Source organism: Halichoeres trimaculatus, unplaced genomic scaffold (assembly GCF_033239565.1).
Source record: "Halichoeres trimaculatus isolate MK-OKI-2021-1 unplaced genomic scaffold, fHalTri1.1 fHalTri1_scaffold_3, whole genome shotgun sequence".
NCBI lineage: Eukaryota > Metazoa > Chordata > Actinopteri > Labriformes > Labridae > Halichoeres > Halichoeres trimaculatus.
Window position 1 is genome coordinate 18,294,347 of NW_027437181.1, and position 17,704 is coordinate 18,312,050.

At 38.5% G+C, this 17,704-nt stretch overlaps 2 protein-coding genes across 3 annotated transcripts in view; both read right to left on the minus strand.

Annotated features, from left to right (window-relative positions):
• dennd2b (DENN domain containing 2B) overlaps positions 1–11,346 on the minus strand; it is a 49,289-nt gene extending 37,943 nt beyond the window's left edge. The window contains exon 1 of one of the 2 annotated variants that reach the window (XM_074666992.1): positions 11,242–11,346. The gene's annotated coding sequence lies outside the window, so the exon portion shown is untranslated. Of the gene's footprint in view, positions 1–4,978; positions 5,211–11,241 lie in introns of those variants that run through there. The other variant, XM_074666991.1, reaches the window with a different exon arrangement.
• A 518-nt stretch (positions 11,347–11,864) lies between these two features.
• tmem9b (TMEM9 domain family, member B) lies at positions 11,865–17,291 on the minus strand. The gene is made up of 5 exons (XM_074667321.1): positions 17,042–17,291; positions 16,096–16,187; positions 15,901–16,009; positions 15,453–15,587; positions 11,865–13,353 (listed from the first exon to the last, which is right to left on the minus strand). Exons 1-5 carry the CDS (start codon positions 17,111–17,113, stop codon positions 13,198–13,200), a joined length of 564 nt encoding a protein of 187 aa, XP_074523422.1. The 5' UTR covers positions 17,114–17,291; the 3' UTR covers positions 11,865–13,197.
• Positions 17,292–17,704: the final 413 nt, after the last annotated feature.

A 17,704-nucleotide genomic window follows, 5' to 3' on the forward strand; every position in this document is an offset into this window, starting at 1 on the left:
ATCTGTACCCCACCAGTTAATTCTCTGGTGTGTTATCAGTAAGTCAGGAGATGGGGTCCAATCAGGTCAGCAACACTTTGTTAGCATCTGTCACAGAAGTTTTGTTGCATCAGTTTTAGATTGATGGGGTACAGATGTGATACATCTTGGTACACAGTCTGGGTTGTGCAAATTTATTGTTTTACACATCAGCACACCCAGAATATTACATCTGCTCCAAAACCACAGATCTCCACCTGCAAGTTGCTGAATTGTTTCATTTTTTCTGTTCTGATAGCCTTATCAAATAAGAAACAAAGCCATGGAGGGGTTTAAGTTCTCTATTTCATAAAAGCTTGTACTGATGTTCTTTGCAAACCAATTTCCCTGGCCAAGATTTAAAATGAAATCTCAGAGAGATATGCGACACCATCATCTATATGGTACAACTTGGCCTTTTCAGATTTTTTTTTATTCATAGCACAGTAATCGATAACAAGAAAGGCATATCAATGACACATATTTTCCTCATGCAACAAGAGCAGATTCATGAAATGGGGCTTCAACAGTGTCTCCATTAGGCTATTTGGGCTTGAATAAAGAGCCCTTTGTGTTCCCTGCGTCCTTGAGAGGGAGATGTGGTTAAAAAGTAAGTCTTTTATCAGCTGTCTGCCTGTGTGTGCGTATGTGTGTGTTTAAGAGAGGTCTATTAGGTAAACGTCTTTCAAAATCAACACGTCCTTGGCCCTGTCACATTTGACAGATCATCTGATACACGGTTCACTCTGCTACATGGAGGAATGCACTAATATTTGCCCTATCCATCAGTATGTGGCTGCGTTCAAAATATTCAAGAATGTTTTCAAAGGAGTTAAAGAAAGCACAGGAGTCAGGCAGAAACACCTGCATCTCATGCCAATGGTTTCCTTCTCCTTCAGTAAAGACCTCAAATATGCCCCCTACATGCACCTGGCACTTGATGAAAAGGCTAGGAGAGCCGCCACAATTAAATTTAGGAATTGAATGACGTCATGATGAACAAACTAAGATCTTGTCAATCCCAATACGGCCTCTAAAGCAGAGGCTAAATCATTCTTCTTCTGTCTCATGCTGGTCTACTTTTTCCTGGCCACCCTGTTCCTCATTTTCTGCTGATCAGCAACCTGACTGACTTCAAGGTTTTGGATTTTTTTGGACTGAAGAGCATCCCAAGCAGCCAAAAAGCCACGGTGAAAAGGAAGAGTGAAAAATCAGCAAATTCTCGACTCCCTTCGCACGTCATAACACAGTGGCAGGCATGAGCCCACACACTGATCCACGCCATTGTTTGAATACTTGCAGAGAGCAGTTTTGTCCATTGGAAAGAAAGGACAGAAAGAAGCTTGAGATGGGACAGAACACGTTACACTAAACTTTGTAAAAGTTCAGTTGAAGGTAAAAGTGGACTCAGGTCTATAGCAGTCACTCATAAAGACACATAGCTTATGCTGCAGGTTACAACAACACATCTATTTCTCTTCCAAAAACTGCTTTATTATGCCAAATCTGTAAATAACCCACTGTCTCTGACAAGAAGTTAAAGTCTGACAGCCTTAATGTGTCTCCATATACAAGAAAACCACCAAGGTTGATGCTACTGGCAGTTGCACACAGCCATACCTATATAATTACCCAGCACTCGACCACATGTTGCCACTGTATAGCTCAGCAAGACCAGGTGGAACCAATTCTGAGAATCTTTTTTTATCTCTTTTTTTAGCCGTTTCAGCTCATTTTTTCAGGTTGATCATGGCATGTTTTCTCTTTGAGGAAAAGAGGAAAAAAAATAACGTCTGTGTAACCTAGATATGAGCATTCACAGCTGCAGAGGCAGGCATGTGGAAAACGGGCTTAACCATCTGAGCTGCAGCAGGGGGGCAAGAGTGTATGTCACAGAGCTGACCTCTGACACACACAGTTTGACTCCTCAGAGGACATGAATACGATCAGATGGATGCTTGTTTGGCTCAGCTTGGAGTCAGAGAGGAGTCAAGCAAATAAAAACACTCTTAACTTTTACATCACCTGTGTTGATGCTCATACTGGATATGAGAGTTAATGTCAAGCTGGTCAAAATAAAAATACATTTCATCAAAATGACACACTTTGAGTTAACTTAATAACAAATCTGTGTAAATATGTGTAGTTTTGACTGTCATGAGCACAAACTAGCAGAATTCAGAGTATCAAAGGACTGAAAAGTCTATTTAGACTGTTCTAAGTATTTTGAGTTCAAAGTAAGGCACCAGTATCACCAACTTTTGACAAGGTAAGCTGAGAGACCTACATAAAAGAGAAACTATCATGCAAATAAAGTCAGATAAAGCAGTAGCTTCAATTCTTTAGCCAAAATGATCTGTGATTTGCTAGCATGCCAAGCTGGGTTGATTTATGACACTATAAGAATCATGCTCCAAGAAAAACACACCAGCAATTTATCACTGGATATCAGCTGTCTGCTTTATGACACGGATTAGCAAATTGCACATTTTAAGAAAAAGCACATACCATTTATCCAAATATGAACAGGTTCAGACAAGTGCTGAACTAAAAGAACTGAAAGGTTCACAAACACTGCCGACAGTGTTTGTGTTCAGACCTCACAGCTGACAGTGAAGTGCATCAGTGTTTTGGACAAACATTCTGAATAAATGAAGGCTGAAGACGTCCTGGTATGTTAATGCAGACATAGTGATGTCATGCTATGGTAGCATGGTATGCATCACATTAAAACATCAAACATAACTGAATTTATTCTGCATAATGAGAACCTGATTTTAAGTTACACGCACAAGTAAAAATGTGACTGTTGGTTTGTTTTATGACTATACAGTAAATCTATTTCAGTGCAGACTCCGAAGCAACAAGTTTCAGAGCAAAGTCAGAGGCTGTAGGGCTAGGATAATAAATCTGTGCCTCCACACAAGAGTTTGATTTAGCACTGGCAGACAACAGGACAGCCCCTGAGATTCAAATTATAGCTTGAGACAGGTCTCAACTGTGCTACAATAACAGCATGCTACACTATAAAGACAAATACAGGACTAGAGCGTGGGTTACTGACATAAAGGAGCAAAAGAAGCATCATGAAGTACCATAAACCAGGCAGGAGTTTCCTTATTTGTAGAAGTGTCCTTTTCCGAGGGGTTGGTGTCTTCAGCTCACAATGAATAAAGTCAGTGGAGACAGTCTTGTGACCTGAACAACACTTGGGAGATATCTGTTAAAGAAATCTCCTAACAAGAAATCAAACAGAAAAATATTACCATGACTAGCCACAGCTAAGCTTTTTGGCAAGACCATGTATAAAAAAAAAAGAAAAAAAAAGGTTTCATCATGGTTCTCAATGGTTTTCAGAAACCAAGTATCCTCCACAAACCAGCAGCTAGTCTAAAATGTGACTGGTGGCAGCAAAATATACTTTCATGAATCTTCAACTTTTGAGATCATGTCATGAAAATATGTGCGACACAAGTTCAACATAGTACTCTCTTCCATCAGCCAACACCCCTATGAAGATCATGTTAAATCTCAAGGGAATAATAACTTGAAACATCCCAGTTACTGATGCTATAACCATTGTTTTATTCATTTCACCAGGTGTTCATGGTGTTCAAGCAAGATCAAATAAATGCCATGCTGGTTCAAAAACTTTATGGCTAGCTAATTCAGATTCAGTGTTTTCATTCACTCATTAAAGCCATCATACTGTGGTGCGGCAAACTGTTTCATCATCTTTTTCCAAAGATGTGGTCTGTCGTCCATTAAGTGACTCAATGTGTAAAACAAGTATAACTAAAGTTTTAAGATTCTCATTAGATCCTGCCGTTGCTTTCTGGATGAATGGATGAGCAGAAGGAAAGAAGACCTTAAAAGTGATGTTGAGTGAGTGATGGTTCCTTTAAAAGCGTCTGATTATAGGCCAGGCACACTGCTGTTAAACAGAATAGAGACCAGAGAAGAATTTCCTCAATAGCTTTGTGTTGACAGTCCAGTCCAGTGAGAGGGGAAGGTCATTGTTTGATTACACAATAGAAAGAGTTTCAAGGGGGAAAAGGAAGGGCAAAAGAAAACCAGTAACATCTCTGGGGTTTGAAATAAAGAGTGTACAAGATCATAAGGATACCACTTGTAATCAGTTAAGAAAACTTCATGATGGACACTAATCTTATCAGATCTAGTCTGCTACAGCAAGTGTTGTTCTCAAGTGTTTCTAAATTGGATTAGCCAGATCTACATCAGCAACAAATGTACTGTGTGCACCATCGGTGAGTGAAAGATGTGAATGCTGGATAATATCAAAAACACCTTCTAGTTTCATTTATTATTACTGAGGAACTGTTGCCACAGTTGTTGTTTAGACTGAGGCTGGATGATACATTGAGAATTTTTAATCCATCTTGTTCAACTCATGTCTGGACCAGATATGTACAGTGCAAAGGAATACAACAGTAACGGTGAAATCTGGAAGCTATACACCCTGAAGCATTTAAAGTACAGTCAAAGAAAGCTGCATGAAATAAAAAAAAAAAGCAAAACACTTTTTTATAGAGGAGATTTCTATACAACAACACCCCCTGAGGAAAGTATCAAGCTGATCCTGAGTTCTGCCCTGTTTCTTTTTTATCTGCTGCAGCTTTGACTTGTTGGACGTCTGGGCGATAACTTGATCTAATTACAACCCACACAGTCACTGTTGTATCCGCTGGGACATTTTTCTTCATTCAAAGGGTCAGAAGGAGAAAAAACACAGTCCGGTGTTTTAGCTGGAGCTTCATCGTTTAACATGCCGATGACCAAATATGGTCACGTGGAGATAAGGACTACGTTTAAATGAAAAACGCAACTTTACAACACAAGCTCCTGGCTCTCTGTCCCGGTTTTCTTTTACTAGTACTTTCAAGTTTGACCCTGCTGTTGTAGCCCGGACATAACGGTAATGAAATGAGACGGCTTTTACCTCCAAGTTTCTCCTCACGTCCATGTCTGCTGCTGACATTTTCAGATTATATCCCTTTTCGCGGCGCGTTAATCCAGTTCGTCTCCGTGTTGGGAAACTTTGGCTGGTTACCTGCCCTCCCCAGTACACTCCGTCTAATGTCTTTCCAACAAAAACCGACAAAAAGGAAAAAAAGAAAAGAAAAAAAAAGTGCTCCTGCCTCCCCTCTCTCAGCCTGCTGCAGAGTGGAGGGCAGGACTTGTTGCCATGGATCCGGGTTGTTTGCCCCCCACTTTCCTCAGGATTTGCCCCTCTTGCCCTCCTCCTCCTCGGCCAGGCATTCATGCACTCAGTCCCTTGTTTATTGTCAGCGTGAGGATGAGGAGTTGGGATGAATATTCACGAGATGAAGGCTGCTGATGGGATGGGAGTATGTTGCCAGCAGTTCACAGTCACACACACGCATTGTCACGCTGCTGAAAACCTCCACTCAAGAATACATTTAAGGCTGCACAAAGATGTCTTTCACATTTGTTTCCCAGCTTCCTATACAGCAGTGCATGTGAAATCTGAGTTTCCACATGCACATATGGACCTACATTTTTGGAGCAAACTGAAACTTTTCTTCTTCTTTTTTTGTTAAAAAGAAACCCTGCTTAAAACTGTAGACATTATGTCAACGTGATTAAAAGCTACTGAGGCAACTTTTCCAACTAATAAAAATCAATCTGACATCATCATACATGCATCTATGAACTAAATGCTAAAACATCAGTGACAACACTTAGAATTTCTCCTTTATCTATTTTAATCAAAGGCCAAATATGAAACAAGAAACAGTAATGTATCATTGCAGTTTTGGCCATTTTATTAAGGAATCGTGTTAGCTTAGCATACATTATCCTCAGGGGTTGTTACAGCGAAGCTATCTCTGTCTTCTTACAGTGTAAGTATGTTAGATTTAAATCTGGCAAGTTCCTAGAAATTAAAGTTAACACAACTATAAGTGAGTGATGGCAAGATCATAAAGTGGTCAATCTTGTGGCATGTGACATAGTATGTGCCCACCAGGGGGTATCAATCACTTTCGACATAGGCATAAAGCCAATGTAAAAGTGTTACAAGTGTTAAAAACTGCAGTTCTGCTAGCGTCCACTTGCAGCTAGCAGCGCACACACCAGAAACCATGTACACACACATTCAACAAAGCCAATCTTTACAAAAAAAATGTTTACAGCCTGGTAAAAAAAATTACTTTAGTATGAATAGCTATTTTTTTTTCTAAAATGTTGTCTTATCTTTAAGTTAACTGTATTTTAAAAAATGGAAATTAGCACAATAACTCACTTATAATGGAGTTTTCCCATTTGAGCAAATGTAACGATTCTAGTCAAAGCTGTGTGAGTTGTCAAAGTATTTCCCAAAATATAAGTTATACATTAAATAAAATGGTAAACCAAAACATAAAGAGTTTTTAAACCACCCATGAAAGTCTTGTTGCTATTGACCTCTTGTGGTTAATCATTTCCCTCGCTGCTGTTGTGGCTACAGGTGCAACAATCTGCCTAACAACAGCAAACATCAGTAATGTCAGTAGTGGGAAGAGATCTTTTCCAGATTGTCAAAAGCTACTCTCAAAGCAGTAATAAAGTCAATATGCATATTTACATTCCAAGTTTTATACTTCTCAGTAAGTCATAGATAGCTGAACCACATGTCCAAACTTAGGCTGACCGCAAAAATGAAAATATTCACCCCAAATATAAAATCCCCCTAAAAGCTTGAGTTAACTCCAACCAAATTAAAACACTTAGCCCTCGCCATGTGGCGGTTCAGAGCGATTCACAGAATAATAAAGAGCATCTTTGTAATGTGAGTTCATAAAATGCTTCAGACTGAGCATGCTCTTTGGTCACATTTCTACAAATACCAGACAACAACAGGATGAGAAAGCCACATGAATTCCAAACACGTGTGGTATGTTCCTCAGTGGTAAAGTGGGCAGCAGCCATACAAATGTACTCATCTGTTCATCTATTTTAAATACAGGAAAGTAAATAACATTTGTTTCATGTATTTCACAATAAAAGTTAAAACGACAGGACACGAATTAAGTACTTAAACAAACTGCTTTTTAACTGCCCCTCTAAAACAGGACAAATCAAACCAAATCTATCCCAAGGCATGAACTAAGGCTATAGAAAAAAGAGCATATGAAAAGTACAATCACCACATCATTGTTGTGCACCACCAAGACATAATTTACCATGAATACAAAAACAACAGCACAAAATGAATCAAAAGAGGTAACTCCAAAACCATTTAAAAAAAGAAACCTTGAGAAAATCTGTACATGTTATAAAGGGATAAAGCTCATTACTTGATAGTAAAAAGAAAAAATCCAGATGTGATGAATTTCCACCAAGCATTGCTGAGATAACTTATTCATTGGAACGTGAAGAATACAAGATCACAATCACCTCCAGCTTAACAGTTCATCCATGAGAGGTCATGATGATCTTCAAGTCAAAAGCAAGCAACAACCTTCTGACTTAAAGATAAGGCAGATATGGATCTGTTGAAAAACCTCTGTTCGTTGAGTGTCCACTTGAGGCTGGCTGCAGATGTATCGGAAACCCCATACACACCCATCGACAGGCCGGCACCTCGTAGCTGTTAGCAAAAGCTTAAAGGCTCGCCTCAACTCAGCCCTTTAACCTCATCTTGACTCAATAGAAATTAGGTTGAGTCAGATTTCCTAATATGGCAACCACAAAGATAGGGTTTAAAACCACACTTTAGATACAAATTGGTGATGTCACAGATACTGTGTCCATGAATCATGTCATGTCATGAAGCAATGAGAGGCGTATAAATCCTTTAGTTATGACCCCTCACATTTTTCTCAGATAACAATGGCTTTTACCTTTGACCTATACCAACTATCCAGCCAATTTACCTTTCAGTCTGTGTGGACATTTGTAAAAAAAAAAAAAAAGTCAATATTTGCAAAGATGTTCATGAAATGCGTTCGGAGAAAGATGTTTGGAGAAAGACAGCACAGTGAGGAGGCAAAAATAACAAACCTTGCCTTTAGGTGTAATTCAAGTAATGATAATTTCAATTCCCCAAACAAATCCAAGGTTGATTTGGCCAGAGCGCACACATCACAGTACAAACAACAAATAAATGACAAACTATAACAACCACTGTTAGTGTTGGCATGCCTTCATGGCAATTAAAAGTTCAAAAGAAAGCATCAGGAGAGTTATCACAAGGAGGAGGAAGATAAGTGACAATTTTGTAAAAATAAGTTGACACTTGAACTGCTGTAAAAGTCAAAATGTAATCAAGAAATATAGCAACATAATGTTTTCTCAAGTTTTCTTCCACAAAGGGTTACTCAAAAATAGCTCCTAGTCAGAGTACATCAACCCAAGTAATCACAATTGATCCTTTATCTTTTGCATCGTAAACCTCAAACCCAATTGTTGAAGCACCACTCATCTATAAAAGCTGCACCTCACCCAGTCTCTTGTGGTGTCTTATCATCCCACAGACATGGGAACAGAGGAAGTCACAAAAAGCCAGACTTCCGTCACCACAGTGTGTAACATGGAGTCAGCAGGAGGCCCATAGGACCATGCCACCGTGCAGCTTTTCCCAGTAAGCCACAGCAAACCTTTCAAAGCCTCATAAAAAGAGTGTCCTTCCTGAAAACCACTGCTGGTCCACGTTGTCTGAGGACAAAAGAGCCCTGTTCGTGTGATGTTTCATACCAGAACGTAACCTAAGCTTATTCTTTCACTGAAGTTTTTTTATTGATTGCAGCACCGTCTGGATTTCTCATTAAAAGCCACATCCTCCTCTTGCACAACATGGAAGCACCAAAGAGAGCTCAAATCAAAACATCACATGTGGCTGCTCCACGTGTACAATCAAATTTTATTTGATGAAACCCTTACACTCAATATTCCATGCTAAAAACTTTATTCAACCACAGTTAGCTTAAGGTCTTTTTTTTCATCCACACCTGCTAAAGCCAGACTGTGAAAGTGATTATTTTCACAAATAATCCCTTAACTCTGTGTGTGTGTGTTTGTTAAGGATCCTCTCTGATTCCCGAATCCTAAAACATTCAGGAGGATTATTCTGCAGCTCTGTGGGGATTTTTCCACCTACACGCCAAAATTCACCTCAGATTCTTCCTCTCTAACAGCTGGGTGTTCCCTGAAGTTTTTGGGGAGTATAGATGTATTTAACCCTTTAGAGTAAAAATAACTGTACCATTTACCTGCTATATTAAAGATATATTTTCTGCAGTAAACACCATATCAGGTTTGAGAACCAGACCTCAGGCGACTCCAGGATTAAGTTGACAGGTTCAGCTTGGTCTGAGTTACAGCTTGACAGCTCTGACAGGCAAGACGACAAGAAAGGACACCCACCCCCCTCTTAAAGTGAGCAGAAAAACAGGTATTAGTGTCTTCAGTGGAGGGACAAGAATGATACATTACTACTGCTTTTCTGGTAATGATTGCGTGCAAAGCATCCTGGATTTTCAAATATCTTTATTTATTGGAGAGAATAACCAGGAGTCAACACCTTTGGTTTATTTGGCTGGTGATGAGTTTGTGGCCTGAAGCATATTTCAAGTGTCTTTCTGATTGTTTGCTTGACTCTCCTCTTCAGTGACGCCTTTTTACTGCCCGTAAACTGAGGAGTCTACCAAAAAAACTTCTGAAACTAAACCCGGCAACAAACAATTGTCAATCACCGGCTATACATTCCAGTCTTTGCTTTTCTCCTTTATAATACCTGCAATATGATCAACCACTGCTCAATATGTATAAGTTTTTACTTCATTAGCTCAGAGTCACCTGTGCTCAAAGAAACAGAGAATTTAGTGGGGCGGAAAACTGGCACTATGACTTGCAAGAAAAACACACTGCCATCAAGGGTTTTGGTGGAGTACTGCAGAGACTGCAGAGACTCTGTCACCAAAGTATGTGGTTCTCACAAAAACATCAGCCACTACAGCAACTTTACAGAATCTACACTGCAGTATAAACCAGTTTTTACACTAACCAACAGTTCCTTACAGGAGCTTTAACCTCCAGATTTAACTCATCTTTAACGTGATTATTTTAACCTTTTAAGACCCAGCGTCCACATATGTGGACATTACATTCTGCCTCTCAGGCCCATGATACTTTATTTTTTAAACTTTGACTTGTTAGCAACATTGAGGGACACTGCCCACATCATCTTTTGGTGAAATCACAACATTGCACCATTTTAGGGGAAAAAAGAATGTATTTACGTGCAATAAAACTGCTAAAAACAACTAATAGAGAATTCATAACACAAATAATCAAACTTCCCGTACTATGACCAAGTTTATTATTATACTTTTTAGGTCTTACTTATCCCAAAATAGCAAGGTGAATTAAAAACTGCACACCAGACAAAAGCTGGGGTCTTAAGAGGTTAAGGTTTGAATTATCCTATCACCCAACAGCAGGGTAAATGTGTATGAAACTGTTTTGTCTAAACTCTTAACGTTACAGGCTTCAAATAAGAGCAGCCAACATATTGTGCCATCAGCAAAAAAAGTTAAGCACAAGGACATTTCCTTATCTCTGGCATTTCTCACCACACAGCAGCTACAACATCACTGACTGAGAAACCTTGAAGGCAAATGTATTGTAATGAGGTTATGTGTCACACTGAGTGTGTGTGTGTGTGTGTGTGTGTGTGTGTGTGTGTGTGTGTGTGTGTGTGTGTGTGTGTGTGTGTGTGTGTGTGTGTGTGTGTGTGTGTAGGGTGGGTTTGGCAGATGACTCAGAAAGACATAAAGAATAACTGAGGTGAAACTTGTGGGGGCATGAAAGCATGAAAAGGTAAACAGGTGAGAGCATCAACAATCTTATGAGAGCATAGACACTGATTATGTGGATGGCTACAAATCCAAAGGCTGAGGCGCCCCCTGTAGGCCACTTCATACAAATGCAGTACCAGATAAACTTTCTACATAACATCAAACAGAGGATTAAGACGGTTTGCCAACATCGACCAACGTCAGTGTGTATGAAAATCTTACAGCTCAGACATTATTTGGAAATCAAGCCAACAACAAGCTACTAAATGTGAAGATTTTTTCAACTTCACTTTTAAGCACAGCTCCCCAAAGATGCTACAAATCCTACAAGTTTCTCAAAAAGCTAACATTTCGTCAGAGTTATACTTACTTCACATGTGATGAGTGGAAACAAAAAGCTTACCTTTGATACTGCGCTGCTGCAGAGTTTTGTTCAATGATCCATTTTCGAGCTCACAGAGTCTGTGTCGCTTTCTGTCTCTGCAGCCTGAAACTGGCTGATTTTTTTTTTCTGCGGAAAAAAGTCTCCTCCGTGTAACTGCATGCAATGAGAGGAGGGGAAAAAAGGAAAAGTTTGCAGGAAACGATGACGCAGCTGTATGGAAATCATTTAACTTGGTATGAAAAATAAAATGCTGGTGGTATCAAGCATTTAGAAAGACGTGGTCAAAGTTAAGTTTAATGGACTTGATACAAGATTTAACTGGCTTTCACTCAGAAGTCTGTGAGTTAAAAATGAAGAATGTGCTCTTATTAAAGTGCAAAGTTTCCTCTTTTTTTAAAGTGTCATTGCATAATATCTAATCAGCACAGAGCTGAGGGCTTGAGAGTATCAGTAAAATGTTATAAAAGATATACAATGGGGGGAAAAAGGAACAAAAGTCATTCCATTCGTAAGTCAATGGGTTCATCCAGGACCAGTTTTCCAACAACAAGCGGGGCTAAAACTTTATTGATATCGTGTCCCGAATCTGCAAGAAACTCTTGAATTCAAACATGAAGGCACTGTCTTGCATGCAATTCCCGGGTAAAGTCTAGATCCAGTATCATACTAATGTTTCAACAGATTAATTCAGCACACAGCTAGTGTGAAGCATCAACAAATGTAAACACATGTGAGTCACAAATATTACACAAGTTTATTTCAAAGGTATCACATACACATACATAGCTAAGAAGACTTCCATTGGTCTGCCAACAGTGGTTCTTCTTCATCCACTCTGCTCACAATCACAGCCCCATCACACACAAAGATAACTCAGAGTAACACCACACTGCCTTCTGATGAAGCCCGGCGGACAACATGGAGCTTCATAATGGAACTGATGTTAGACAATCAATGACTATTCATTAGATGTGCTTTAACAGTTGAAGAGAGCGCTGATTTTTAGAAAAGGGTGAGGACCACCAGCACGGCTACGTTCACTATGATATCACTGAGAAATTTTTCAATTTCATAGACGAGGTTCAGAGGATCTATGTTAAAATATCAAATGTAAGTCATTAAATGATAGTTAACACCAGACAGTAAACATCATAGGAGAGATGGAGGATTGAAAACGTAATTATAAAAGGTTTTTATACAAAACATGCATTTTTTAAGAAGGCTGAAGGATTTACATTTTTCACTTTGTCCTGTGATTACAGCAGTTAGGTCCAAGTTATTTTAGCGTTAATATCTGCCTGCTAAATGTTAGAGTTATTGAACAGATTTTTGGATGCTTTTCTTCGAAAAGCCATCTGTTTCGTGAGAGTAAAAGACAGATCAGCTTTGACCTGATTTCCTTCAATTGAAACTGAAGTTAGAAAGATCCAGAAGATGTTAGAAAATATCAACATGAACTTTTCATTATAATGTCATATTGATAACATCTCTGCATTTTTTTTTATCTGAAATTCTCTGGTGACTTGGCACTTCTGCAAACCAGATAGTAAATTCAGCTTTTGGGAATGCTTTTTAAGACTTTTCATTCAAGATTGTGCAAAAACCACTCACCATTACCCCTTGTGCTGCCTGCAGACTAAAAAAAAGGAGTCCCCAGCTGGGAATTTACACCTGCATGGGTTTAAACTCTGTCATAATTTTTTACCTCAGAAGCTTCACACTGATGAGATACAAAGTAGAAATAAGAGAAAGCAGGCAATTTATTAATTGTGGGCTTCTTCACAGTGTTTTTTGTTGTTGTAGTAATTGTTGTAGTTGTAGTTATTGTAATTGTTGTAGTTATTGTAATTGTTGTAGTTATTGTAATTGTTGTAGTTGTTGTAATTGTTGTAGTTGTTGTAATTGTTGTAGTTGTTGTGGTGTGTTTGATTTTTTGCTCTATCAGTAACTCTTGATCATAGGGCAGATAGTAGTTTAACTAAGAACAACATGACGGTCGAACACAGACTTCCTCTGTTCCTGGACCTGCCTCCTCCAGCGCTGCTGAGCATGCTCCACTTTGTTTAGCATGTTGGGTCGAGAGTGAGAGCGAGACAGGACATTGTGGGCATTGGCGAAAGGCTGTTGATCCTGAAATTCACAACAGAAGAAACAACAATTTACCTTAAACATATGGATTAATGCTTTAACAGTCCCTACAAGGTTGGGGCAATGCCCTTCCTCTTCCTGCCTCCTACCGCTATATGTCTTCATTTCAGAAGTCAAGTCCTGAAGCAAACTGCCTAAACAAAAACACACTGATTGTGTTTCAAATGTGCTGTGAATTGCATGCTCTTCCAGTTCAAAAGACAGGAAAGCTGCAGTTTGCTGTAAAACTGCTGAAGTGTAATACTAAGGGAAATCGGTTATTAAAAAAACTACATGGCCACTAGTCATCCAAGTGTTAACATCTCTCAACATCAGTGGAAGCAGTCAATTATCCAGATCATGGTAATTTCAAACTTGGTCCTAAAATGGTAAACAAGCTTCTTTTTTTAAATATAGCATAATTTATTTGAAAATAAAAGTTTTATCAATGTTTCTTATTAAAAAACAAGACAAAATGAACTGACAAGACTGAGTGGGTGAGGTGGATTAATGATTCTTCTGATACTTGTGATAAATCAATTGAGGAAAATGGGCCACACTTGTCATTTAGGAACCCTTTCTAAAGACTGTTTAAACATTTCATTTCCTCCACAGCTAATGTAGTAAAAGGTTTACTCTGTTTAATCACCCTCTTTAAATTTGGCTCAGTGTCCAACTCTGAGTCAAACAGATATACATTAATGAAGGTTTTCTCCTCTAGAGTTAATCTTCCTGTCAAGAAGCAGGTTATTTCTTACTACACATCCCATTACTCTGTACAGTCACATATACAACCTTAATATTTAGAATATTTACATTTCTCACACAAACATTATGTTTGATGGTAATCCGGGTGATGATGTTGCTGTCATCCACCTTTCCTTTTTAATAAGGGTTGCATGGTTTCACACTACCCAGATGAAACATCTGGTGTTGACTGCTGCTGCTGCTCAGGAAAATTTCAACAGTAAAACTTTTTATGAAAAAAAAAAAACCTCTCATATAACAATTTCTCCTGCCTGGACTCTGCCAGTGAAAACAGGCGAGTGCTCAGCGTGTTGGCGGCAATTCCCTTCAGGCACAGACAGTCTCTGTTTTCTTTCATTAATACCAAAACCCTTTTATACTAGAGGAGAGCAAGCTGCCTCACTGTTCTTAGTGGAAGCCTTGAGTATCTTAATTGTACTTCCGCTTCCTGAGAATGGACTTTATCAGCAGCTGGTTTACTGTCAGAGATTGGCAAAAAGTCATGTTTGAGATTGCTCTGCAGTCTGAAGACGACTGCTGTTTTGCTTCAAGCTGGTTAGCTATCAGATATCTATTTTTTCATTTAGGTATACTCATCAAGCATGGGGTGCTGACACTAAAAGTAATTTCGTAAAAGGTAGTTAAGTAAATTTTTAATCATGCACTTTATTTACTAACAGCTCATAGTTGAATTCTACTTACCATTCTGACAGGCATACCTTCTCTTTCACACCCATATTTACATAAAACCTAACAGGTATAGCTCCCAAAAATCTTGCAGTAATAACTATTTTTTACCCTATAGAGACCTGTGACATTTACCTGTTTTAAAAACATTTAAAATCCTGTTAGATCCAAAAGTTAGAGAGACGATAGGTTGTAATTTGAAAGTGATATAAGGCTGCACCATCCACTGGTTTCAACACTTTCCTTCTACAGCTCTTTGCCTGTGACTGAGGTTAATAATGGATCTGATTTAGAGTGAAACAGCACTTTTTAGAAACTATTCACCAATCTCTGTAGCTGTAGAGCTGTAAATAACCTGCTGTCATGTAAATTAACTGTCATCAGATTGAATGTTTGGAAATTTAAGGCATTTACAGTATTTTCCAAAGTCACCCTTTAAATGGCCTTTTAAACCTCAGGTATTTGGAACTCAAAATCAGATAAACTTCCTGAATTATACTGCACCCACAGAGGAATGTATCCCATGTGATATTTTGTGCAACAGTAACATAAAATTATCACAAGAGGTGGTTCAAACTCACATGTTGGTAGGGTAGAATAGGGAGCAGCACCATAATTACTTTAATGTGAGATTATGTCTTATTGTGTGTAATAACAGCAACACATACCCCAACATCATCATCACTTTGGATAAGCTGTGAATGTCCAAACAGACGCCTCTTCAACATTGGCTCCAGGAGAGTCAGGTAGACCATGTAGAGCAACAGCAAACCCAAAATGGAGAGGTACATTATGATTGTGACCTAAAAAATATATGAAACAAAGAGATGGTTTGGTTTTCTTGAACACATCCTAGGCATAGAGAAAACACAAAAGTTGTTCAGAAACTAAAATTCACCTAACCACCTTAACAAATATTGCCCTCTTTATGTGATCACTGTAAAACTGTTGCAGTTGGGTTTGCTTGCTTCTTCAGCCAACAAAGTGCTACACTCATTTTTACCGGTGACTAAAAATAAACAGTATAGTAATGTGCAGATCTACAGGGTTTAGATAGCACAGCAAATTAAATCCCATCCCTTACTTTGTGATGCACAAATTTTATCAGCATCTTACCTTAATGGTCCCTGAGCTCCTCTCTTCATATTTACACTCACAGCGTAAACAGTATGCCTCCACATCCTTTCCATCTACAGGCATCGGCTCGACAACATGGAGACAGTTACTGAAAAACAAGGAAGTCACATTGATGACTTAGCATCATGTTGTGAAACTCAAACCATTTATGATTTGTATGTGGTGTTAATGTACCAGTCTTTCAGGGACACATTTTGTTTGTAGATTTGTCCCTCGATGTCTCTGTATGGCGGACAGATGCATTTGCAACGGATATCCTCAGAATTCTGCAACAGATGGATCACATATAGCACACCATTTCAATTTAATTTGGTATACATATTTCTATATGCATTTTGAACAGCATCTAGGCATATGTGAACAATAAGAGTGACACCTAGGTTCAGGTTTGGTTTTCTTCACTTTCCTTTCTGCTGCAGTTATATTTCAAAATCGTAATGGTATTATTTCCTTGTAAATCTTGTTCTACTGTTTTCTGTTATCACCTTTGTGTGCTTCAGCTCTGCTGAAATAAAGGTTTTACTATTAATATAACAATAATAAGGAACTAGTTTTTTTAAAAAAGTTCTTGATGCTGTTTAATATGTGAAACTAATTTCACCAGTTATTTTAATCATTTTAGTCATGACAAACACTACATCCATGTCTACCCCATATTTTTGAGAGGTGTAACATGTTTCACCAATAAAACATATACCGAACATAACATGAGTTTTTGACTGATGAGCAGCTAAAGCTAATGTTAGGTAATCTGCATCAGATGGTACAGTCAGCTTACAGCTCAGTAGCTAAAGTTAGCTGAAGCCAACGTGGCGTGCTAGCCTCATACTCCTCTTATATTGCCTCAGGTGGTTACAATGTTTGATTCTTGGTAAACCCACATTAGTTTAACAAGCACTGATAGTACGGTTTGTTATAAACAGGTTTAAAACCTCAACACCATTTATGTCGACCTAGGAAAACCACAGACTCCAAGACCAAGACGTGGCCAATATTATGCCAAGCTACTGTAAAATAACAGAGATTTCATTTGTTTCAGGGGATCTAAAACTAAAAAAGGTTCTGCTTTAGTGACCATTTTCTCCATAACGCCGGCTAACCGAATTTGTATCAGCCTTACCTTCGCTGTCACCTGGCTCAACAGAACAAAACAAACCACAGGGAGAGCTTCGAGGAGAAACACGCACTTCATCTCTACAGCCACAGATTTTCAGTTTGCTATTAAAACGAGTCAGTGCCTTTTCAGAGAAAATCAAGCCACAGCTATAAGAAAACGCTAAAAACTGAGGACATTTGCCATCAAGATTATTCTGTGGTAAACACCATCAGCCTCCGAGCAGCTGACTTGTGGTTTCCGGAGATGGCGGGTCAGCTTCCGCAAGCAGGATAACAGGGAGCGCTCGATCGCACGAACCAGACATTCCCACCAGGCGGAGAGATATACGTCCATTAAAAAAAATGTTCCATAGTTTTTTTTTTTTTTTAAATCAAACATACAGTGGATAAAATTGAAAAACTATGAGAGCTGAGTAAAAAAAACTCAAGAGAATAAAATGTATAAAAATCTTTACACATAAATTTATTTCTATAGTGTGTTTAAAAATAATTGTGCTTCAAAAATATTAAATATGTCTTCATTTTTAGTTTAAGAGGCAAAACGAAATAAAGTTGAGGAAGGGAACAAAAACACAAAATAAGTTTTCTATCTTTATTTACAGCATATTAGATGTACAAAACCATAGAAAAATATACATACATATGTCATCTAAGACAGGCACAAAGC